We start from the raw sequence: 24,598 nt of genomic DNA, 5'->3' as shown, positions 1-24,598 counted from the left end.
AAGCCAGGTAAAAGAAGGCTGATGCTTCCTGTTAATTTGGTAATAAAACTGCTATTGATCTTCAAAACCAGTATTTAAGCAGCTGAGCATACCTGTTGGCCACCTATAAGAACGAAACAACCTTAAGATATTATCTACCTAACAATTAAAACTGCCTGGAAAATGTGAGGAAGATGAAACTTGATTTTGGGGGGGGGGCATTTTTCATGGACATTTGATTTCAGCAACATTGTGAACAAATTCTATGTCTATTCCCCAGCATTTATTTCAAATTGGAATTTATTAGTCAACATTGAATTTAATGAGTATCACAGCATGATATAGCAGAAAGTAGCTAAGCAGAATGTTGCTACACACTAAAAAGCTTGTCGTTATACAAATAGGCAAATAATTAATATAGATACACCTCACAATTTGAATCTGAATGTGTTCGCCATTGTGTCATAGCCCAAATATCTATTTGATGTCCGCAGCGCTATGTGTTGTCTTCGATCCTTGTCATTTGTCTTTGCTGCTGCAGATTATTATTTACTAATAGGCAGAGAACCATTTTTTTTCCTTGTGTTGCCTTTATTTCCAGACCTCGAGGCCTGCTGTTTCTCATTTTGAATTCCAATCCAATGGCAGGTGCCGAGATTCAAATGTATATTATCTATGGGCAGTAGGATCAGCCCGTTTGTGTAACATCAGTTGAACTGAACCACTCACTGTGCTGGCTCCATTTTAATATTTTTAATCTTTCTTTGGAAGGCATGCTATTTTGGTGAGCAACCAAATGTAGTCTAAGCTGCACACAAGAGGAGATCTGCAAATGGGTTTCTAAATGTAGCCTTCTGTAAAATTAAAAAAAAAAACAAAAACAACAAACCAAAAAACTTAAAAACATGAAACTGAAGAATCTATTAGGTCCAATCCACCCACCGCCATCTGGAGCAATAAGTTATCTATCTTATTTATCTGAAGAAAACTTTGGACATGACATGAGCAGAAATGAGGTGAATAAGTTGAGCTGAAATAATTTGTACATTAATCTTTTAAAACGTCCAAGGCCAAGAAGGCTGATTTTAAGAACTGCTGAATGACATTACCATAATAACGTGAAATAGACCATTTTAAAGGCAAAAAACCCTGTTCCCACTCAAGTCAATAGCAAAATCCCACTGACTACAATAGTAGTGGGATTGGTCTGCTAAGTAGCAAACCATGCTTTAAAAAAATCAATACTTCAATTTTACAAGGTAATATGGATAGCCGTATAGTTGCCTATTATCAGACCCCGTAGTCTGTGGATTTTATCTCCCTAATAATACCGAGGTTCAGCACCTATCTTATGAATCATTGAGAGGGAAGACATGAGCCATTTCAAAGCGTTTCCCCTGCCCCGAGCCCAGGAAGCAGGATGCGCTGCACCGAGTGTGCCTCCATCAGCAAGGATTACTCGGAAATGAATGACTGCCTCCCTCTGAAAAAAAAAATAAAAAATAAATAGCATTAATCGCTGCGGATCTCGCTGTAGCGTCTGATGCCCACAACTTCCATGCCAATTCTTAATACGTGTCAACAATCAACAGAAATGCCGCGAAATGGGTCAGGTTTTCACCTCGACCCACACCACGAAAAAAAATACGGGTGACTTCTTTCGTTTTGCATTTCCCCTCTTGCGTTTCAAGCGTTGTCATTCAAGAGAGAGCTATATCCCATACGCTCCCCTTTACACAAAGGATATACGTGGCTGTCAACAGAAAACAGAGCCAGACTTTGGGGAAGGGGCTGTATTTTTCCTGTTTTCATTCCCTGGAGCTCAAACCACCCCTTGCGATAACATCCTGCCTCCCTCCGCTCCGGGGCACGCCGTACCCCAAACCCCGTGTGTGATGGGAGCTGAAGCGGCGACAGGCCGTGCCTGCGCGTGTGTGTGTCCGTGTGTGTCTGTGCCCCGTGTCCCCCCCGCCGGGCTGCGGTGCGGGGCGGGGGCGGGCCGGGCGGCGGTGACCCTGACTCCATCGGACATAATGAGCGCAGCGGTTCGGCCGCCGGCAGACATTTCCCTCACCCCTCCCCCTGCAGCCATATGGTGCCGCACACAACGGCCGCGCCGTGCGGGGATGGGGCCGGGGGGGGCGGTGGTGGTGGTGTTGTTGTTGTTGTTGTTGTGTGTCATCCCGTTCCCCCCCGCCCCCCTTCTCCCCGCGTCCCCCGGGGGTGCCGGCCGGTGCGGCGGAGCGCACCTTGCCGGGGACGGGGGGCTGCGGAGGGACCATCTGCCGGGGGCCCGGGGCCGCCCCGCGGGAGGCAGCCCGGCCCCGCGACGCCAGCTGGGTGCGGGGGCTGCCCTGAGGGGTGAGGAGGGGGCCGGGGCGAGAGCGGGGGGGCGGCCGCCTTCCACCCCCCCACCCCGCCTTTTTCCCCAGCCCGCTGCCGGCTCCGCCGCCGCTGCGGCTCCATTAATTGATTCAGGACCCGGGCTGGCATTGAGGGCACAGGGGAGGGGGAAGCGGGGAGAGGGTGCGGCTGTGCCGCCATCGTCTTCCCCCCTGCCTGTTCCTATGGTAACAGCGAAATACCTCCGGGACACGCACACCCGCTCCCCACTCCCACTCGCGAAGCGGGGGGGGGACCCGGCCGGGAATGGCCACCGCGCCCCCGATGCCGCCCCCCCCTGCCGCGCTGCCTGGTTCCCATGGCGACGGTCTGCGGCAGCACCTGTGCAGCTCCCGCCCGGCCATCCCCCCCCCGTCTCCTTCCCCGCCGCCCGGCTCCCCGCCGCAGCCCGGCCCGGCTCCCGCGGGGGCCGGCTGCCAGGCTGTGCCAGCCCTCCAGAGAAAGGGCTGCGGTGGGTTAGGGGCGGGAGGGGGATCCGAGCCGGCCCGCAGCCGCCATCCCGCCGGCCCTCGACCTGCGCCCCCGCGGCCGGGCAGCGCCGGCCCCCAGCCAGCCGTTAGCCAGCACCCCCGCGGGTAAACGTGCGGGCGGCCGATATCGTGAGGTAAAATGGTAGCTCCGGTGTATTAGCTGTGCAGCAGGTGCCCCGTGCCCGCCCGGCCTGGTGGTTACTGCCGGCAGTGGCAGCACCCAGAATAACGCCAGCGGTGGAGATGGGTGGGTGATGGCCACCGCTGTCCGGAGCTCTCCTGGGGGCGGCCGTGGGTGGGTGTCCATGCCAGCCTGCCTGGTTCCCAGCAGAGGATGGGTGCTGGTGTGTGTATGTGGCACTGGTGAGGCCCCACTTTGAATACTGTGTTGAGTTTTGGGCCCCTCACTACAAGAAAGACATTGAGGTGCTGGAGTGTGTCCAGAGAAGGGCAACGAAGCTGGTGAAGGGTCTGGAGAACAAGTCTTAGGAGGAGCGGCTGAGGGAGCTGGGGTTGCTCAGCCTGGGGAAAAGGAGGTTGAGGAGAGACCTTATCACTCTCTACAACTACCTGAAAGGAGGTTGTAGCGAGGTGGGTGTTGGTCTCCCAAGTAACAGGCAATAGGACAAGAGGAAATGGCCTCAAGTTGTGCCAGGGGAGGTTTAGACTACATATTAGGGAGAATTTTTACACCTAAAGGGTTATTAAGCATTGGAACAGGCTGCCCAGGGAAGTGATTGAGTCCCCATCCCTGGAGGTATTTAAAAGACGGTTAGACATGGTTTAGTGATGTTTTTTGTCAGAGTGAGGTTGATGGTTTGACTAGATGATTTTAAAAGTCCCTTCCAACTTAGACGATTCTATGATTCTATATGGCTAGTACCGATTTCATCAGGGCGGTTCCAGATGTCCGCAGTGCTCTTGCACTATGGCCATTTAGCCTGTGGATATCACAGGCCTCTGGGAACTCAAAACTGCGGTTTGACGCAGGGAAGCCCTTGTCTTTGGAAGCAAGCCCCAAGTCTCTTAAGTAAATTCACCGTACCATGATGTGATGCCACATGAGACCCTGCTGGCAGATGTGGGGCTGCCCAACAGCAGAGCAGTTACATATACTTGCTGTAAATAGTGACATGTCGTGGTTGGCATGGCTTGAGGTGCAGGGAATGGAAATAAAACCTTGCACCACTGTCACTGCTAATCTTCACCCTCGCTTTCTGCTTTTGCCAGAACCCAGCACTTGAGACACCTCTTCCTTGCCAGCCCTGGCGCTCTCTTACCATGTGTATGTGGCTATGTGGTATGTAGCATAGTATATAGTTGTAACTATTGCTGAAAAGTAGTGTTGCTCAGCTTTTGGCCCTCAAGGTGCTAAACTGGCTATTGCAGGCAATGCAAACATTTGCATATCGTTCTGATGTGAAAATGTGGTCTTGGGTCCCTGATGTGCAAATATTAATCTGCTCTGTTCTGAAGCCAGGCATGTTCCTCTGAAGAAGGCTTGTGAGTCCCTTCCTACATGTAGCTGGGTGGGGCAGCCCAGGAACTGGGAAGAGAGGGTGGACAGGAGGAATGTCCTTAGCCCCAGGTACTAGAAGAGGTTTCTCTTTTAGCTGTAATAAGAGAAAACTATTTAGCTTCACTGTATGCTGGATTGTGTGTCATCGAATACAGCTGAAGGGCTCCCATTGTCTTTAATAGAACACAGCTGAGACCTAAAAAGAGGGTAAAATACCTGACCAATAATAAAATCACCCATGAAAATAAAAATTGAATTCCTTTGTGAAAAACTAACCGCATAACCGCATCTGCATCCTAAAGATGATATTGTGAAAAAGAGCAGGAAGCTTTCTCATTCTTTTTAGATGTTAAAATAGCTTAAAAATAGAGTGTTATCAGTTGTTACAATTTCATGGAGAGTCCCATGGTGTTTGTAATCTTTTCTTGAAAAATCCCATCTCCAGTCAAATGCTTGTGAAAATTCTACTTTCGTGTTAAAAAAAAAATCAGACAAAAATCATTTAGTAATCCCCATAGCTGTGTGGAAGAGATTGTCAGTCTTAGCAACAACTCACTGTCAATTCTCAAAATCTCTCAAGGACGATGGGTATTTCATTATCAGCCTTTTGACTGATGAGTGCATAAAATGCTAGTGGTTAGTGTGGTTCTAGAGACTGACAGTATTTATTTATAAATAGCAAATGGTCTTGCAGGCTGCTGTTTGAGAACTTTCACTTTGAGATCTTTCACTTTAAACTCTGCAAATACCCCAAATGGATCCTGCAGACTTAGAAACCAGGAAACAAAATGAGTGTGTTTTCTCCTAAATCATAAGATTTTTCAGAACAATTTAATGATTTTCCATACCCTATTTCATTAACTCAAATGCCAGTTAAATAATTATTCTTAAAACAAAGGCCATAAATATGAAAGATGAGAAAATGAAGGATAAAATTTCAGCAGAATCCTTTCAACATAATGCCTAGTCTAGTAAGCTCTTTGAAAAAAAAATTCAGAAGGTGCTCAAAATAACAAAAAGAGACTAAAATTTAATTACAGAGATAGGAACACTGAATACATCTTAAATTATATAAAGCTCAGCTTCATAGTAGGGGAGTCTAGAAGCTTCAGTTTCTGAAGTTTACAAATCAGATTGCAAAAGCTTAATACAAAAAAAATTGCATGAGTATGCTGCACCATAGAGCAAGCTCTGGAGAAGGACAGCATTCTAGTAAATGGCTTGCTGAAGACTGTATTTCCTGGGTGCCATCTCACCACAACCAGGAGGCATTCCTTCTGCAGAAACATAGGAGCACAGGAGGATGCAATGTGAAAGCAACATCAATGCCATTATTTCTTGGCCCCATAATTGTAATGGGTTGACTTGTGTGGGACCAAAAATGCAAAATAAATTGCTACAATCAACACAATCAATAACTCACAAGAATTAATTCAGAGGATTTATATGGCTTGAGTTATACATATTGTGAGTTGAGTTAATCATAATGGTTCCTTCTAAACCATTATAATCATCACCATGATAAAAAGAAGTGTGGCCAGAAGGTCAAGGCAGGTGATTTTCCCTCTCTACTCTGTGCTGGTGAGACCCCACCTGGAGTACTGTGTCCAGCTCTGGGGTCCCCGGTACAAGAAAGACATGGACCTGTTGGAGTGGGTCCAGAGGAGGGCCACGAAGATGGTGAGAGGGATGGAGCACCTCTCCTGTGAAGAAAGGCTGAGAGTCGGGGTTATTCAGCCTGGAGAAGAGAAGACTCTGGGGCCACCTTATTGTGGCTTTTCAATATATAAAGATGGCTTATAAGAAAGATGGAGAGGGACTTTTTACCAAGGCCTGTAGTGACAGGACAAGAGGCAACAGTGTTAAACTGAACAAGGGTGGGTTTAGATTTGGTATAAAGAAGACATTTTTTACAATGAGGGTGGTGAGACACTGACACAGGTTGTCCAGAGAAGTTGTGGATGCCCCATCATTGGAACTGTTTAAGGTCAGGTTGACTGGGGCTTTGAGGAACCTGATCTAGTGAAGGATGTCCCTGCCTGTGGGCAGGGGGTTAGACTATATAATCTGTAAAAGTCCCTTCTAACCCAAACCGTTCCATGATTCTGTTACTGTCTCTGTAAGTCATGATACCCAATATAACTGAGGTCTGGAAAGGATGAATACAAGCAATAGGATGCTAGGCTGGATGCTGTCTTCTTAATAGTTTTCTCTATTTCAGTGAATCATAGAATATACAGAGCTGAAACAGATATACTGACTGGAGAAGGGGTATCTATAAGCTACAAGCAGAAACAAGGAGACAAAAAAAAAGACAAAACCAAAAAAAGGAGCAGCTGAGCAAGAAATCTAATAGGAGAAAATGAAATGGAGCAACCTTTTTGCTTCAACATCCAAAATCTGAGGGAGTTTCAGAAGGATTTTTTTGGGTATCTTCAGAAATCATAAAATGGGCTTGTCATAAAGCCTGAAGAAAAAGTATTCCTGACCCCTGGAGAAGGAGAGTGCAATGATGGCACTGTGTTGTGAAGTACCCTCAGATGGCAGGTTACTGTTAAAAATGACTGAGCAAGAAGGAAAATGGGCTGTAGTGGTGAACAGGTAGTTGGGATAAAACCCCAGATACAGAATGAAACCCCATCCTAAAGGCATTGTACCAGCTAGTGACAGCTACCTCAATGGTCTGTTCATTTTTCTCAGGCAACGTTTAGCCAGCTTGCCATGACAGTAAAGTATTATTGGATCAAATCGAATTTAATTTCACACGCGCCCATATGTAAAAAAACAAACACACATATTTACCAGACATACAACTGTGCCTGATGTCTCCCCGGAAAGCAAATTCCAGGATACACGCAGAATACCCCCAATGAAAAGTTATGCTAGAAATGATTTGATTTGATGGGAAATTACTGTGTCATTTCCTTTTAAAGACTGTAGCATTCAAAATATAGTACTATAATAGGCTATTTGCACAGAACAGAACAGGGCTTGTCTGCGTGGTCTTTTTAACATCTTCTTGATGATCCATGCTGATTTGGCAGTTGAAAATGTAGGATTTTGAATCTAGAGATTTCCTAGTGAGGGAGAACTAGCCTTCTATGTGGTTTGGGTACCAGGTGTGATTCATCAATAAAGTAATAGCATATTTCTCTTAGAGCAGACAGGGCTTAAATGATGTAGATAAAGTACGTATTCAGTCCACATAGCTGACTCCATCTGTTGGTGCAAGTGCTGCAAAGCCTTTTAGGTTATTTGGAGATAGTGGTTGCTATAAAGTGCAAGCAAATGAGTGGGTGCAATGTATTTACAAAGAGAGGGATGTGATTCAAGAATTCCTACTACGCTGGCATCCTTGATTTTACTAGATGTTTCACGATACGCATGATCTCCTTCTGGAGTGTATGTTGGGAAATGTAGTCCAGGAAGAATCAAGCCTGATGTAATGGAAAGGTGAAGGTTTGAGAAAGCAAACTGAAGCTTCCTGTAGGCACAGCAGCATCTCAGAAGATGCAGTTTAGTGTTGAATTGATGCATAAAGAAACAAAATATTGCATTTGCAAATTCAGTCCTTGTTAAGGTTTTGTTCAGCAGAATAAAAATGTTGTCGTTCATGTTGTCAGCAAGATGAAAATAGATGTTGGCTGTCTTTGTAACATAGATTTGAAGCTTTATACCCTTAGCCATCTCAAATGTGTATGTAAAACTGTGCTCTCTGTATCTGTATCAGCTTTGCTGAGGAACTAAAACTGATGATAGTCTGTCCCTATAGTCCTTTGCAGGCAGAGCATCATTTTAAAGAGAACAGGACAGTTTGGGAGGTTGAGCCGTAGTTTATTAAAATCAATGTGAGTCTTCGATGGGATTTTTAATTACGTTATTATCAGTGAAGAAAGAATGTGCTAGACCCCTAGCGAGGGAAGCTGTTCTTGGCAGGAGCTGAGCAGGAATTGGGAGCTACGTTGGAAACAAGGCAGTGATGCAGTGATATGGCGAAGCCTTAAGGTGGTGATCACCTATTTCTCACTGCCACTGAGAGGACCTTGCTAACTCTTCCTCAGCAGATGTGATCTAGTACGGCAGAGAAACCTCTATTTCCCAAATGAGTCCTAGAGAGTGTTAGTATCGTGCGTGTCTTCCAAGTGAACATAACTAAGGAACAGCAGCACAGCAGCCTGCAAACCTTTTGTTGGCATGGGCTCAGCCAAAGATTCTTTATTTACCTGTGCTAGTCTGTAAAATAGTGTCTCAGAGCCAGTGATGAAAGCTACCTCAGAAGAGTCATTTAAGATGAGACGGAAGTACATCATAAGCAACAGAAGACAGTCCCTTTTCTGTCAGGGGATGGGCTAAGTGACTATTTGATTTTTCTTTCATCTGTAATGTCCCTGACTTTGTATAGTTCTATTAATCTCAAGAGATCCCATAGCGTGTTGCAAGCTAAACTGTGAATTATAGCTGGCTCTGTGTTGGATGGCCGTATCCATCAGTCAAACTGCACACAGCAAGTGTACGTAATGAGAGGAAGAGAAACATTGTTGTCATTATTATTACTGAAGACATCCGAGTGCTGTGTCCCATTATCTTAATACAACCAGTATACACTGAGGAGCGAGAAAATGGGCAGGTCACTTAATATTGGTGAATTATGGTTTTGCTACAGTTTGAATGCAGTAGTTTAAACTAAGATATTGGGAGACAGAGCACCAAATTCTGGTGAACTTGATGAATAATATAGTCATTATACTGTGTTTAGTACATAATTGAATTCTAATGCTATGTTTCTACTTTTCTTCCTCTTCTGGTAAACAGCTGAGAAGCTTTATTCTTTCTATATAAAGAGAGAAAGCGCAAGTAACGATACCTACTCAAAGAAAAATAATATAGTGCTTGGTTCATGTTTTGAGCACAGAATTGTACTAATAATGACAAACATTCGTATAGTTTGCATATTAACTGCTGTAGATATGAAAATATAATCATGAACTTCAGTTATAGAGAACAGACTATTTCATCTGCATCTTTCCTTTTCTTTCATCGACTGTGCTTTACATATACGAATATTAGCATGGGAAGCAATACTGTATGGTAGTAAATTCATGGGCATGCCTGGATTAAGTCAGAGACTTGTAAACATCTGATTAATAGGGAGTTTTCAACTTGCAAATACTCTGATTTCCTGTCTTCTATCGTGCATCAGATATTGGGTAAATCTGGTTACCTACTTATTCAAAACGCCTATTTTTGCAGTATTGTTGAGGAAATAATATGTTTTCCTTCGTTATTTGACTGTTTCTTTGATTCTGTTAAAAAAACAAAAGGGATGGTGGACAGCGTCATTAGTGATCAGAACTAGGGTGTACCTGTTCACTAAAAAAATGAAGAAGCTGATATTTATAAAAATTAAGAAGCCAAATTTACCCGATACAGCAGCATTTGCAAAGTCAGTGTTGTAGTTTGTAATTACCGTTGATTTGAACTCTCTGCTGTTTAGGGCACGCTCCAGATTTGATGCAGGAAGTGTTCTGAGTAAAATCTGTGTAACTGAAGATCTAACTCATTTCTACTAGGAATTTATAGTCTAGACATCTATGTCAGTTTCAGTTTCAAAGCAACATAATAAAGGAAAACAGGTCCATTCACTTTCCTGTTTTACAATCAGTAATACACATGCATGTTAGATAAGATTGCAAAACATTTAAAAGAAAATTCATAGAGGCATATCTTTTAAGTATAGGCGTTCAAAGAAGGGGACCGCTATGCAGTAAAGGTCTGAATGAGTGACACGACAAACATGAATTTCATTGCCAGTGGCAGAACAGACACAGATTTTGATTCCCAGCCCTCAAATGAGTAGTGGTGCCTGAGCATGCCTGAGAGAACATGCACACAGTCCCTGTGGAAATTGCTAACCATAAATCTGTTTAAGCTCTGAAAAAAGTGTTTGGACTCCATGAGGAGCTGCAGATAGACTGAGAGAGGAGTAAGGGGGAGAAAAAGTAATAAGTAGTGGGGAAAATGCATTTTATCTTCCTGCTTCTGTAAGAAGAACCAATATCACTCCCCCAAACATTTGAGTGCTCTTACTGCTTCCAGAAGGAAATAAGAAGGAATAATATAATAAAATATATATTATATAATATTATAAATAGAATAATATAATAATAATAATTAGAAGGATACCTAAGTAAGGCAAGAAAGACTTACAGTTCTTATAGTACTTCTTGAATCAAAGGTTGGTAGAGTTTATTTAGAGAAAAACTGAGTCTACTGGGCCTTCAGAGAAGAGGCTGTTGTAGATGGTTGTATTCTCAGTGAAAATAGAGTTTGGTGGGTTTGCATGAAGGTTCATCATGTGTAACACTAGCAAGTGTTTTCTATCACATGAACAGCTTCAATATAATATTTCATACAGAATTATTTTCCTTCTAATGGAGATTACCAAAAGGGTTCATAGAGGCTCCCTTTTTCAATTGCCACCACCATTTTTCTCTTAGACTCTTTTTAGATATATATTTCGTTTACATCAGTGTACCAAAAATTAATTGGCAAGGTGAAACTGTAGACCAGTGTTGAAAATTTCTCCTAAGCAAAGTCTGGCTAATATTGACTTCAGTGTACAGTAGCAGCATGTTTGTGCTGAATGGTGATATGAACTCTCCATCTGCAGATGTCAGCCGCCTAACTATCACGCTGGTCAGGACTGAACATATGGTTGAGCAGTGTTTTTCAAAACTTGGTTCTGCTGGCAAGGATTGGCCTCTTCATGCTGTGGAGTTTGTTTACGGTTGGGAAGGGAGGAAGAAGAAAAGGAGAAAAAAATTGGTGTAAATGATCTGACTGTCGGCAGCAGTGCTTGCCCGCAGAAGCACAGGTTTTTGCATCTGGCATTTGTTCTTGCCTAGGTTACCCATGAGAGAAAAGAGCTGTTGTAGGAGTGAAAAAAAAAAAAGAACTAGGGAAATCTAATTTAATTAAAGAAAAAGCCAACCAATAAGTTGTTAAAGAGCCCTACATAAGTCTGCTGAGGTAATTTCATTTTGTAAAACCTGATCTGTGCGCGCGCACACACACACACACACAGAGAGTAACAAAACTAGTACAAAAAACCCAAGGTTCTTTATTTACCAACTATTTTAGTTTGATGATATCTTTGAGTGCACAAGCCCTTCCTCAGGTCTGAGATAGGATCAAAAAAACTTAGGGTTTTTAATGTATTTTTGGAAGGATAACTTTTGCACCCCTCCTAATGAATTTTCCTGAAGAACATGGTTAGATATTTGGTTCATGGCATTTCGTGGCTACACCGAAAACTTATTTCCAATATCTGACATTTGCTGCCTCTGTTTCCAGATCTGGTGGAGAGATTGTGTATCCAGTGTTCTACCAGATTTTTCTAGGTGCTGTGTTGCTTCATCTGAGAACAGACCCTAATTCTCCCTATGGTTCCTACTTTGCTTATGTTCGTCTGTCATCAGGGCTGTAACACCACTACTGCTAAAACTGCCTGTGGGCAGAAGTCATGTGCCTAGCACAGACCCATGCATTTGGTTTTGCACTAATCTGACCGCTGAGTCCCCAGTGGCCTGTATCCTTGGTCAGGTAAAGTTACCTGTGCAATTACAGCGAGCCCCTTTGTCATCCCTGCCTGTTTGTCCTTGCAGAATTTTTGAGGGACCTCCATTATAGGCTCTTAGTTTATACTCCCAGAATATTTAGTCTTGGAAGTACTTCTTCGCTCCCTGCAACAAACAGCTTTCTTCCAACGTGGGAAGTATATTGGTAATGTGGTCAGAGACGCAGGCCATACATGGACCACGGGGTGCCCTGGAGACTCCCGTCCCCTTTGGCACTGGAGCTGGGGACAGTTCTCATTATTCTGCGCCTTGCCTTCGCAAGCCAAGTTGCCTGGGTTATATCAGCACCAAGGTTTTGTATGGGTGATGCAAAGTCACTAACGTTTTCTCATCTGTCCCTACCATAAGCTGCCTGTATGGCACCAGTGCAGCTTAAAATCTGATCCCCAGTCTTTACTGATGTTGCTAATGAGGTTACCAATTAATGGCACCTAATGGTCTGTTGTAGCAGTGGTTTTGGTGATGGAGACAGCTGCCCTCTGGGAACTGTGCTGAGACTGTGAGCTCATTTTGTATAAGCAAGTGAACAGCTGTTGCAGGAACATTGATGGGAGAGATTAGGTCACACACTTCATGTCCCTGCCACCCCAGGGCAATTCCTTGCAGTAGGCAGCAGGTGGAAGGTGGAAGCAACTTTAAGGGACAAAAGCCCTTGCTGGCGTTGGACCCAGAGATCTAGATACAAAACCACTATATCCCATTAGCAGTCTTCTGATCCATCCTGTTCCCCTGACTTTTTGAAGTATTTTACCAATGAACTAAGATTTTGAGGCAATTTGTTATTTTTTAGAAGTTTTGCTGCTGAGCTGTGTTGATCTGTGGTGTGGTATCTTCCTCGCACCTGATTGCAGTATGTAACTCGTGGCACTTGCATATCACCTTATTTATTCAAAAAGCTCCCTCTGTGAATGCTCTTGCATCAGAGGCTCATGAGTATTTGGAATATAATGTTAAAATATACATTTATTTTCACAGGCAGCACTTTGGGGTAATGAGTTCTCATTATTTAAGCTTCACTTTAGTGTTAGGTTACTTTTGGAATACAGTAGTTGCATTTCATCAGTCTGAAAAAAGGTGGCATTATAGATCTACATTGCATTCGCCTAGTGCTTGAGTACCTGTAAAGTATAGCACACTTTAAAATTGTGTAATTGTTCATTTTTGGAAGACGACAGGAATGTTAACAGTTAACAGTACCTTGCCAATTTCTTTTTGCTGAACTAATGACAATACCAGATATTATAATTTAGAAAAAAACCAAAAACATACCAAACAGGTCCACTCTAGGATTCACACCCATTCATTTTAAAATCCCCTGTAGTCAAAAATATTTGAAGACAATCAGTTTTTTTGTCCTGGTAACCTTATTTGGGAAAAGCAAATCTTTTCCTCCTCTCCGAAGTACTTTATAGCTACAAAGAACTGTCTATTTTGAGTTGAAAGTAAAACTAAGTTGCGTATGTATTGTCATGCTAGTAACTTTTAGAAACAAATTTTCATGGAAATTAATGATGTACAGTGTGCTGAGCGGTCAGAGTGGGGAGCTGAAGTCCCTTCACTTCAAAATACTCACCAGGAGAAGCTGACCCTTCCAGATTACCTGCGAGACTGAAAAGGCAGTTCCCCTGCTAAGCATTTAATTTGGCCTTGCAGTCTTCTCTGGAAAAGTCTTGCAGTAACTTTTTATAGCTTGGCAGATAGAATTGTCTTGTAAAATTTATGAAGAGTAGAAAGACATGAAAAAGTATTTAAAGGGAATGTAATTTCAGTATTTGTGCACTTAGTGGTCACTTGCGCTTCACTGAGTTGTTATCCTTCTATTTTTTTCGCTTAGCCTGACGGGTTATTTACAATTTTCTGAGCAATTGAAGAAATCTGTACACAGAAAGATTACCACCAGCCTCAGAATGGCTTCTTTGAACTTTTTTTGGGTGTCTCTTAGTTAGGAGAAATCTCATTTTACAGCTCTCCTAATACTTACCTCTATGTTCAGTTTTACTTTCAGTAAAAGAATAACATGTTACTTTAATGGAATGAATTTTCATCCTGTTTCATGGTAGAACTGAAGTCTTGGTGGTTTTTCAAGCTTAAAACCTGCAATTTCTTAGAATTTACACAATTACAGAAAATTCTGGTATAAGTTCCTCGTACCTAGCTGTATCCTGTAATGAATCATTGAGAAGGAATAAACACATTAAAACTTTGTTCATGAATGTGAGCTTAAACAAAAACTTCAGTTAAATTTGGCTATGTTACTTTTCTGCTCCGTTCAGTTAGTCCTTGGTGTCCCAGCTAGGTTTATTAGCTCTCAGCTGCTTACCAAACAGTGAGTTTGAAGTGGGCAAGTGAAGTCTGCTGGATATTTCCAGGACCGTAGTGAATATTTTCAAAAAAATAGACTTCAAAGTCAAAACTTAATTATTTCTGATAGAAAACTAACCCACTAGAAAAGAGACAGCATCTTTCAGGGAATGGGAAAGAATACAGTCTGTTTATGAAAAAAAAAATAAAAAATTGTAGTGCTTCTCTTTTAAAATATAGACTTCTGAATAAACTATTCAGAAATGGGCTAAGATCAGAAATTATTTTCTAGATGATTTTTTAAAATGAAGAATTCACTAGTAAATTATCGTTAAGTTCAAATTAATCACCGAAAACTTAATTGCAATTTGCTGAATTATTTTTGTGTGTGTGTGTGTTAGAAATTGACCAGAATGTTCACTTCTGCAGTGCAAACTGCCATCTCCCCCCAGGTGGTGTAGTGTGCTCTCTCTCTCTCTCTATCTTGAATTCTAGCTTTAGTTTAATTGGAATTGTCCCATACTTTTCACTGAATATGATGCATTTAATGCCTGGGTTAATTGCTCCTATATTAAATGTACCAATTCAACAGACTTTTGTAGACAGAATACAGCATTAATTTGCTTTCTCTGACAAAGACAAAAAAAAAAAGAAAAGTAAAAAAGACCAGCTGTAATAATACTGTGCATCTCACGATGACAGTATCAGCTGTGGTTTTAACAGGCTAAGTAGGCAGGAATTTGCTGGAGAGGAAGGCAGGTAGAGGGAGTAATGTGTCAAATATGGTGTCCATGTCAGAATAGGTGTTTGTTAAGCTTCTTTCTGCTCACCCCAGTTATACCAGGGTCCTGTGTGTCCCTGGGCTAGGTATTTAAGTATCTTCCTCATCCGTTTGGGTAATGTTCACCACAATGTCCACAGGTGAAAAATCCCATCTCGCTGTCTTACTAAGGAAGCTATGGCTGCATCCACACTGGCATTTTAGTTTGGCAAAGGGATGTGCCTTTGAAACAAAGCCCCTGACAGTGCTTGCTGTGCTTGTTTCACACTGCAGTGGATTTTTCAGTGCAGGAAATGGATCCCTTTCAGTAAAACAAAACTGTCATTTGTTCCAGGAGTACACCTACTGGATTGCAACCAGAAGTGGGTGTCCAGTGTGGGGGGACCAGGTTAGAGCTAGTCTGAAATTAGTACAGTGTGGATTCAGCTCCTGGGTATATCAACCGCTTTGGTCTACAGATCTGCTGCTCCTGCACTGCCCCACTTGCTCTCATAGATACAGCTCGTGGTGTTTGGTTAGCCTGCGTCAACAAACTTCACAAATAGTAAAATGTGGCCTGTATTGTGACCTGTTTTTGTTCAGGATGGTTGTGTAAATGTTTAAGCACCTAAGGAAAAAAAATAAACAGGTGTTAGCACACTGAGGGAAAACAGTATTCAGACCTCAGTTAAGAAGTCACTCTTATCTAGGAAGAGTAAACTGCAGCCAGGGCTTGCCTGTCCTGTACTTCTCACTGGGGTCTTCTGTGCTATTCCTTCAGGACTCCGAGTCCACTTGAGGTGGCTTTTTGATATTGCCTCTTGCCTCCCATATCCATGCTTATTTTCTGTAGGAGACACGAGAGTACATAGACACGTTCCACATTTCATTTCTAAGCTTTTCTCCTGCAGTAGCAGTGATGATGGTAGATCTGCCTATCTATCCACACTTCTGAAGAAAGATTAAAAAAGAAAAGTTTCTGCCCTTCTCCAATATGGAAAGAGCTTTAAATATTTATCTCGGAGACCACTGGCCAGGTTATTATCCTGTTCATGCCAAAAGGGACTCTGAAGGTACCTTGTGTATCATGAAATAATTTCCAGGCTCATTTTACTACACTTCAAGGGAAGAAAGGTGACAGACCTTCCCTTTACGGTTTGGCAAGTTGGGTTTCACATTATCTCTAATTGCCAGAGCTTAATTTAATAGAGCTAGATAGACCATCTAATAGACCAGATGATGGCCTCACCTGAAATGACTCAGTAGGATCTTTTAGGTAGGATCTTTTAAGCTTATATGGTAGTCAGCATTCACCCCTTATTGCTTGTCAACAGACATTTTGTTTTGGAGCTTTCTCATCATCTGGACTGGTCCAAGAGATAAAGGAGAAAGGGACTTCTGCTCAGTGTTGATTTGGTCTCTCTTATCTTTCCTGGGTGTCTAGAACTCCCTCATCAAGACAGTCAGAGGACTTTTTCTTACCTACAGCTTTCATAAAATCCCCAAACTTTGTATCCGTTGTTTAGTTTTAGGTTCTCATCTCAATGGCATATTAATTTGCTGTTTTACTTCACTTTATTCTCTTTATTTTTGTGATCTATTTCCACAATTAGTTTGACTTGTTGCTGCCATATCCCAGCTTAGTTGTTTAGTCTTTGTAGGGTTTATTGTTCTAAAGGTTCCAGAGAGGACTTGAGAGCTAGAAATGGTTCTGGTGTGTATCATCTGCCTTAATGTAACTCTGATTTTTCATGTCTCCATCTGCTGGTAAAAGATGAGATTTGCTGCTCAAGCATCATATAATGAGTAACAGAAACGACAAATTTCAAATAATAAATACCCCTTTCACTGTTACAGATACTTTCCATTAGGAACTGGATAGAAATGCTAATTTTACTTTTAGGCTGCTTAATAATAGCTATAAAATACTGATAACTTATGATCTGTTTTGGATTTATACCTCACTGACAGGAATGAGTTAAATATAACCTGGGAATTCAAATCAGTGTGCTGATGAAACTAGATTTGTTCATTTCTATGGGAGTAAGAGGCACTCTAAAATGGTCATCCCTCTTTAAAAATATTAATATTTTTCCAATTACTGAGCAAGCAGGTAAAGGAAATAATGTATAATGGGGTTTTCAATCTGATCATTTATTATCTTATTTCTGCAGAGAGGTATATAAGGCTCATGTTACACAGAAACTACCACTGGTTCCTCCTAACAGTTATAATACAAAGGGAGTAAAACACCTACATACAATCATGTCAGGAGCTCATTATGCAGAAGCTAAAAAGGCGGGGTTTTATGAGCAAAACTTTTTGTAAGGATATAGTTCATTCAGAGCACAATGCTTCAGTCAGCACAAGACTTTGCTTCCTATCCAGAGGAAATGCATCTTCAAGACCACAAAAAGTGGTACTCGTCAGCAGAGTTGTGGTGACACAAATGTGCTTTAACTCTGCTGTTGTCTGAACTGGTATAGATCAGAAAAATGTTACACGTTGTATTTCTGCATTCAAAGCAGTATTACATTTATATTTGATTTATGTTATGCAATGAAATTTTTAGGCTGATTGTTATTTCCATCTATTCCTAATGTTTTGTAGATGCTTCTGGCTTTGATGCTTTTACAACAGAGGTTTTTATAGACCTGAACATTTTCTATAAAACCACCAACCAAGACTTTACTTTTGTTTTCTATTGCAGTCTATCATGTATTTATAGAAATATTTTTCAAATACTGTAAAGATGCCGATAGTTATATTCATTCTTGAAGCAAGAGGGTGTTTTATGAGACCTATTTCCCCCCCAGAAATTTCAACAAGAGATAGTGTAGGTATTCTCCAGCAGGGAATTGCAAGCACTTTTGTTTCAGTGGCTTTAATTTTAAAGGCTTGTATTAAATTTTGTTCTCCTCTGCAAACTAAGTGTAAAAATGCCAGCCTTTCATTTAAGAGATCTTTTTGCTGTCTTGACTAAGAGTTTTATCTGTTCACTTCACTGGCAAACTTTTTTCCCTTCTTTACTCCCATTAGCCCTGTAGGTTCCTCTTCAATAAAAGAGACTGACTCTCTCCTCAAGCATCCTTGTTCAAAGGGATCCTTACCACTATCCGAGAGGTACACAACTCTCTGTAAAAGCCAATTCTGTATTCTTTGTGTAGATATCTAAAACCAACCAACCAACCAACCAACTTTAATCTCGGAGTGCAAATGGAATTTGCAGGGCTGAAAATGAAAAGAAACGTCTATTTATTTGTATCCTAAGAACATAGGAAGAACACTGAATAAACGTAAAAACAAGAGTAAACAGGAAACTCTGCAATGTAAAGAGTAAAATTAAGTAACTTCTCACTGGTAGAGATTGAAACCATTCCAGCAGTTATAAGGATGAATTGTATTTTGGCAGTGCCTGTCACGCTGATGGCCAGAGAGGAATAATCTGAGACAACTGGTTTAGAATAGGGGCATACCTCAGTGATGGATGAAGCTCAGCCTAAAAGATTTAAGAGTCTAAGTCCAATTTTTGAAGTGAAACATTCAGTGAGGCTTCCATTCCTAAGTCGTTTTTGAAAGTGGGGCTTGGACTCTTGCCATGACAAATGAAAGTCCTAAAAATACCTCAGTGATTTATAAATATCCTCCTTGCTGTTCCAGAGTTGTTAGTACCCAAGTCACTTTGAAAATGGCATTTAAGCTTCTCAGTTGTAGAGCTATCAAGAAGAAACTCAATTAACATCTAGTCTATCCAAGACAGGATTTACTCAGACTGTCCCTGACAGCTATTTGTCTAACCTGGTCTCAAAATCCTCCCGTGACAGAGATGCCAGAGCCTCCGCAGGCAAACTATTACTGTACTTGACTATCCACGTCAATAGTAAGTTTTTCCTAATGTCTAATGTAAATCTCCCATGCTGTGGTTTAAGCCTGTTACTTGTCCTGTCCCTTGTGTACATTTCATAGCCTTTCAGACATCTGAATAGCATATCACGTATTCCCTCATTCGTCTCTTTTTACCCTTAGTTGAGGTTAAAAAAATGTCCCCTTAGGCACTGTGAAATATTTTACCCAGAGCCAGCTGATAAAGTAGAGCTGCTTTGTTAATGCCTTTATGGAATACCAATTTCAGGATAAAAGTGTAGTGTAATGGCATATGGCAGGAAATCCTGATACAACTGTGTTCACTTCAGAGTCTTTATGGTTTAAATAGAGATTTGGGGTTGTATCAGTTTCCCCGTTCTGTATTTATTGGATGTCAGTATTGGGTTATCAAAAGTCTCAGTAAGCAGCTACCTTATTCAAGTTACTCATCTGGCGTATTGCTTCTGCAGTTATGGCTTACATCTCTGCACAGCATTGTGTGTTGCCAGATGGACTGAACAGCTTACTCACAGCAACTCTTCTGCAGCACTGCAGGGTTTCTCAAACAAGGTCTACCTGATTGCCTTATACAGCACCAAGTAGAATGAAGCCTGACCTAGTCATTGTCCAGGCCCCACCGCATAAAATTATGATGAGTGTAGAAGTTAAGTAATAGTACTGTCTTCCCCTGAAGCAGTTTTGACTCAATGATGTAAAGCGTTTTTTCCTGCCCTTTTTGAGTGACAGGATTTTGAAAGTTTGTGTTTGTTTTCTGGTACTTCAGTTAGGAGGCATGACAGAGAATTTGTGCAAATTTTGCTTCCTTGTATTTTTAGAAGTAGTAGCAATGCTTACCGTTTTATTCAGCTGGATGGAGAAACAATTTCAAGAGCACACCCACTTTATGCTTACCTACCTTTGGGTATCAGTGTCTGGGGAGAGAGGTAGGAGGACCATCAAAGAAGAGCACTGCACACTATGGCCACTGAAAGCAGCAGAATGAGTTTTCTTGTTGAGTTTCTTCTTTGCATGTATTCCTGATGTTTGCATGTGTCAGCTCTGCTGAGGTGGCATCTCAGGTTTTAAATTAATATGGTTGTAATGCGTTTCTCTTTAATTAAAAAAGAGAGCTGCCCCGTAGGAAATTTCCTAAAACAAAACTCATTAGTAATAAACAGATTAAATCTTTATCAGTTAATCAACACTATAAACTTCTGAGTGTTCAGAGAGCTGCGTGAGATAACGGTGTCGTCATAATAAGAGTGTTTGAAATCATTAGGGTTCCCACTGTGCTGTTTGGGTGGTGAGAAAATAATGATTGAAGATGAGACCTCCTACAGGGCTCACGTGTGAATTCCCCTAAAGATTAAAGCTGCAAAGATCTAGATTTTATGTTGGCCCCATGTCTAAAGTTTTTTTTTAAATAGCGGGCAATAATGGTGGGCAATAGCAAGCAAATTCTTAATGATGCTGATATCAGAACCAGTCATGATGTGACAAAATTTTTGAGCTGGTGGTTAGTGAAATTTTAGGGACTGTTCATGGGGTGGGAACCTCTCTGCCTTCTCAGAACACTTGTTCCCAGCTGATCTCTCTGAGGCTGTAACTGTGGTGGAGACTGCGCTGCAAATTCCTCATGTTCCTCCACCCTGAATCCTCAGCACAGTCGCTTCTGTCAGGACTATGGCAATCATCTCACCATGCACGCGAGGAAGTTCTGCTCTGGTCCAGTTGCCTGCTGTGCAGGTGGAAGGGACAATGTAATTTTGGGCAAGGACCTCTTTGAAGAAGGTTGGGGAGAGGCAGGGGAATAATGGAGCAGGACAGAGCAAAACTTTTATGGCTGGTAGCATATCAACAACTCCTAACCTGATATAATATGGAGTCATGCACATTTAGGAAGTTACGCTATAGGGCCACTGACATTTTCTCTGGCACTGCTGGGAATGTGTCAGAGCTCGTCTGTGTCACCCTAGGGGGTTCTTTGGAGCCATTGGGATAATTTGGGTTCTTTCCATGAACTCTATAAAAAATAAAAGCAAGTGGGCTGGAATAAAAACAGGGGCAGTGACAAAAATAAATCATGTTTGTCCACATCCAGCAAACTTACTGGAATGGGTTAGCAAGAAGTTATGAGCAGGGGGATGTCAACTGGGAGTCGTATGTAACTATTGCCTTTTCATTTCTCATCCTTGGTCTTTGTTTGGTCACCGCAGCAATAATTTCGCATGTTTTGTCACAAAAGGGTCAATGTAAATGAGTTTTGTTGTGGCATGAATTACAGCAGCAGTAACAGTATTATCAAACGTGTTAAGTTTGGAATGCACTTACTGCTTCAAATACATGCTGAAGGTTAGGTGACACTGCTGCCTCCAGAGTGGAGGCTGTGCTGGAGTACCAGTGAATTGGCCGTTCTTATTTTATTCTTCATATACTTATGTTGTATTACAAAGCCCAGCCGGCTTGACAGATTCTTGCTCTGGAAAAAGAAGAGTCCCAGTTCCCGCCCCTTCATTAGAAGTGAATCCATAGACATCTGGTAAAAAAACCCAAACAACTCCTATGGATGGTCCTATTTAAAAGGCATGAATTGAACTATACTGATTAATTTCAGAGACATTGTGTACTGTTTATCTTTAGAAGTCTTTAGCTACCATGGCACTATCACTTTTGAAAATCAGATGGTAGGTGTCCTCACTTTTCTGTCACTTGTTCCAACCAGACATCTGTGTGCAAAAATCACAAATTTTAAAAATATCCCTTTTTTTTCCTCATATTGTGATATGTCTTTGTGGAGTATATTTTCAAGCAGGTTTTGCAGGGGTAAATTGTTTGTAACAACTTCCTTTGTATTCATAATTACAGTCAGCTCTGTCACCTGTGAATTAAAACCTTTTATTAAATACCTTTATGAAGTGCTAGGTACAGATTTACTGGGAGGGGAATGCGAGGATAAAAGAGCTGTTGCGTTCTTATTAACAGCCGCATAATGCATTTCTGTGACATGTGTTTGGGACTGCCTCTGCCTTTGAATCTTGTTTGTGCATTTGGAGAAAGTAACACAGATATTTTTGTTCCACTTTTTTAAATACTGGAGTGAAAGATCACTTTCTGTAGAGAGACCAAATGCCCTGGCTTGGCAAAATGGACTGCTTGCAAGAGTCCATATGATCTGACTGATGATACAACTTTCCTACAGTACTGTTTCTGTCGTTCACAGGGTGGGTGACCTTCAGATCTCAGTGGAAGGGTCTTTAACTTCCTGCTAAAAAAGGAGAACGTGTCCCATGATTATCATAATTTATCTATTCATCCCATCCTCCTTACTTTTTCTTTTATCTTTTTTTCCTTTTCAGGATGGAGTAGGTGTAGATGAGAAGCTGTCTTTACGGCGGGTAGCCGTGGTAGAAGATTTCTTTGACATTATCTATTCCATGCATGTTGAAACTGGGCCTAATGGAGAACAAATCAGAAAACATGCTGGACAAAAGAGAACGTATAAAGCAGTAAGTAAAAAAACCCAACCAACCAACTAAAAGTGAATGGCATTCTCTAAAAGTGTGAATTGTTTGGGTTTAGTCACATGGTATGCAAATTGTGTTTTTTCCAGCTGAATTAGTACTGCAACCCTTACCCTCAAATTTATTTCAGAGATCTTTCAATAATGCATGAAAAACATACACATGCACATCACACATTTCCTGGGTGATAAGGACCAGATCCATTGACTTCAGTAGAGATTTTTTCATTGGTGCAAGCAAAGAATTTACTCTTTCTATAATGGTTTGACAATTTCTCTAGTAACTCTGTATTAATTAATTGTTGTTAAATGGTTGAAGTCTTAAAGAAGACCTAAAAAGTATCGCCACAACTTTGCTAAATGAGATGCTGCACTTCAGCATATGAATGAACTTGCCTTATAGTTTATTGCTGCAGACTACGTATACTTAATGGTTTAATAGCATGAAAACTTGTAAATATACTAAATTCAAAAGGCTGGAAAGCTACGAGGTACAATGAGAGAAGTATTGAGAGGGCAGCTCTCACACTTGCATAGACTGTCTGAGTAGAGAGAGATGATTATTTCTAAGATTTTTAATTATACGCTGTTGCTTGACATAACCACTTCAGCCACTGCCTTAAAATAGCTATAAATACCTTCTGTGCTTAGTGGCACAAATATAACACTTTCTTTCTCACAGAGAACTAATGAAACATTTACTGCACTTTCCCAAGGTGCTTCAAATGTATGTGCTTGCCTGGATTTGGATGGCCAAACTTCCATGCGCAGGGCTGTGATAGTGCCAGGCACGCTCAGCAGTTGATCCTTATCTGCCTGCCCAGCTGTTTCCAGCTGCTGAAGCACTGGGGGCTCCCCCATGGTGGCAGGGCAGGGACTCCCAGCCAGGACCCGTCCCACTGCCCTGGCCAGGGCGCAGGGCATCTGGGCCACCTCTGCCCATGGCTCCAGCATGACAGGGCTGGTGGGGGGCTGCGCACAGGGCCCTGAGGTGGCCTGTCAACCTGAACACAGTGTTGTTCACCTTAAAAACAACCTGTAGTTGCGTCAGCCATTTTTCGTCAGAGGTCACCAAAATGTGAGGGAACTCCAGGTTTCTGATACCCACATCTTCAATTTTAGTCATAAGAAATAGCTATTTTTCTGTTACTGGTTTTTTTTTTTGGGGGGTGGGTATATTTCTTTACTATGTATCTATGAATCCCTTCACAGATATTTTATTTATAGGTTATATTGTATATAGTATATTGTTGTGGGATAAGCTCTTGGCAAAATTTCTTATAATTTGTTCCCAGCGGTATTAACCTTAAGATAGATATATGAAGGAAGATACCAGTCATCCGGGTGTGCTTTTGTAAGGCTTGGAGTGATATTTCAGGGTGAACAAACACAAACGGTCTAAATTAATTTTCGTCTATCGCTTTGGCTGTTTTGATACTGGGCCTTCTCTTTTAGAAAGCATTAGAAAAGTAATATTTTGGTTGACCTTTCTCTTCCTATTTTGTTTTACTTCAGTAAGCTGTTCAAAGGTATAGGTCAGAAACTTTGTATAATAATACACAAGTATAAGGAGTGCTGCCAACTATATAATAAATGATACTTACAATAAATACAATACTTCAAGTCGTCATTCTACAAATACATGCCAAGTATAATATTTACTACCATAAGAATCCCATGATTCCAGGTCAGATAAGAAATATATTTGTTGTGAAGAGCAGGAAAGACAACTAGTGTCTCTTCGTTGAGGAGAACTATTTGTGCAGATTCAGTAGCCTACACGCATTCATCTAATGTCAACCTTTATTGCAATTGATACCTGAGCTTATTACGTCATTATGAGCAGAGGATAAGGATGCCCAAATTTTGTGTCGTTTCCAGAGTCTGCAATATTTGTGCATTCATTTAATTGCATATTAGTTTAGTAAGGGCACTGAGTCATATTTCCCAAGGATAGTATTCACATATGTAATTTTTAAAGAAAGACTTCCACAGATTAAAAAAAGGAAAAACTCCAGGACAAATTAGCATCAACTCTTGCTCTCTATCCTGACATGAGAATTAGGTTAAGTAATCAGGCCTCAAACTCTACCAGACTAACTGGTATGCTCCTTTACTGGACCTGTCCATGAAAATACCTTCACT

At 41.5% G+C, this 24,598-nt stretch overlaps 1 protein-coding gene across 5 annotated transcripts in view; it reads left to right on the top strand.

Moving 5' to 3' along the window:
* NOL4 (nucleolar protein 4) overlaps positions 1–24,598 on the top strand; it is a 196,610-nt gene that overhangs the window by 12,361 nt on the left and 159,651 nt on the right. For all 5 annotated transcript variants that reach the window (XM_074576932.1, XM_074576930.1, XM_074576933.1 and 2 more), the window contains exon 2: positions 22,290–22,439. In XM_074576932.1, the coding sequence (XP_074433033.1) occupies positions 22,290–22,439 (150 nt within the window). The remainder of the gene's footprint in view (positions 1–22,289; positions 22,440–24,598) is intronic.

Source organism: Larus michahellis, chromosome 2, assembly GCF_964199755.1.
Source record: "Larus michahellis chromosome 2, bLarMic1.1, whole genome shotgun sequence".
NCBI classification, from domain to species: Eukaryota; Metazoa; Chordata; class Aves; order Charadriiformes; family Laridae; genus Larus; species Larus michahellis.
This window is presented reverse-complemented; position numbering and strand designations above follow the sequence as displayed.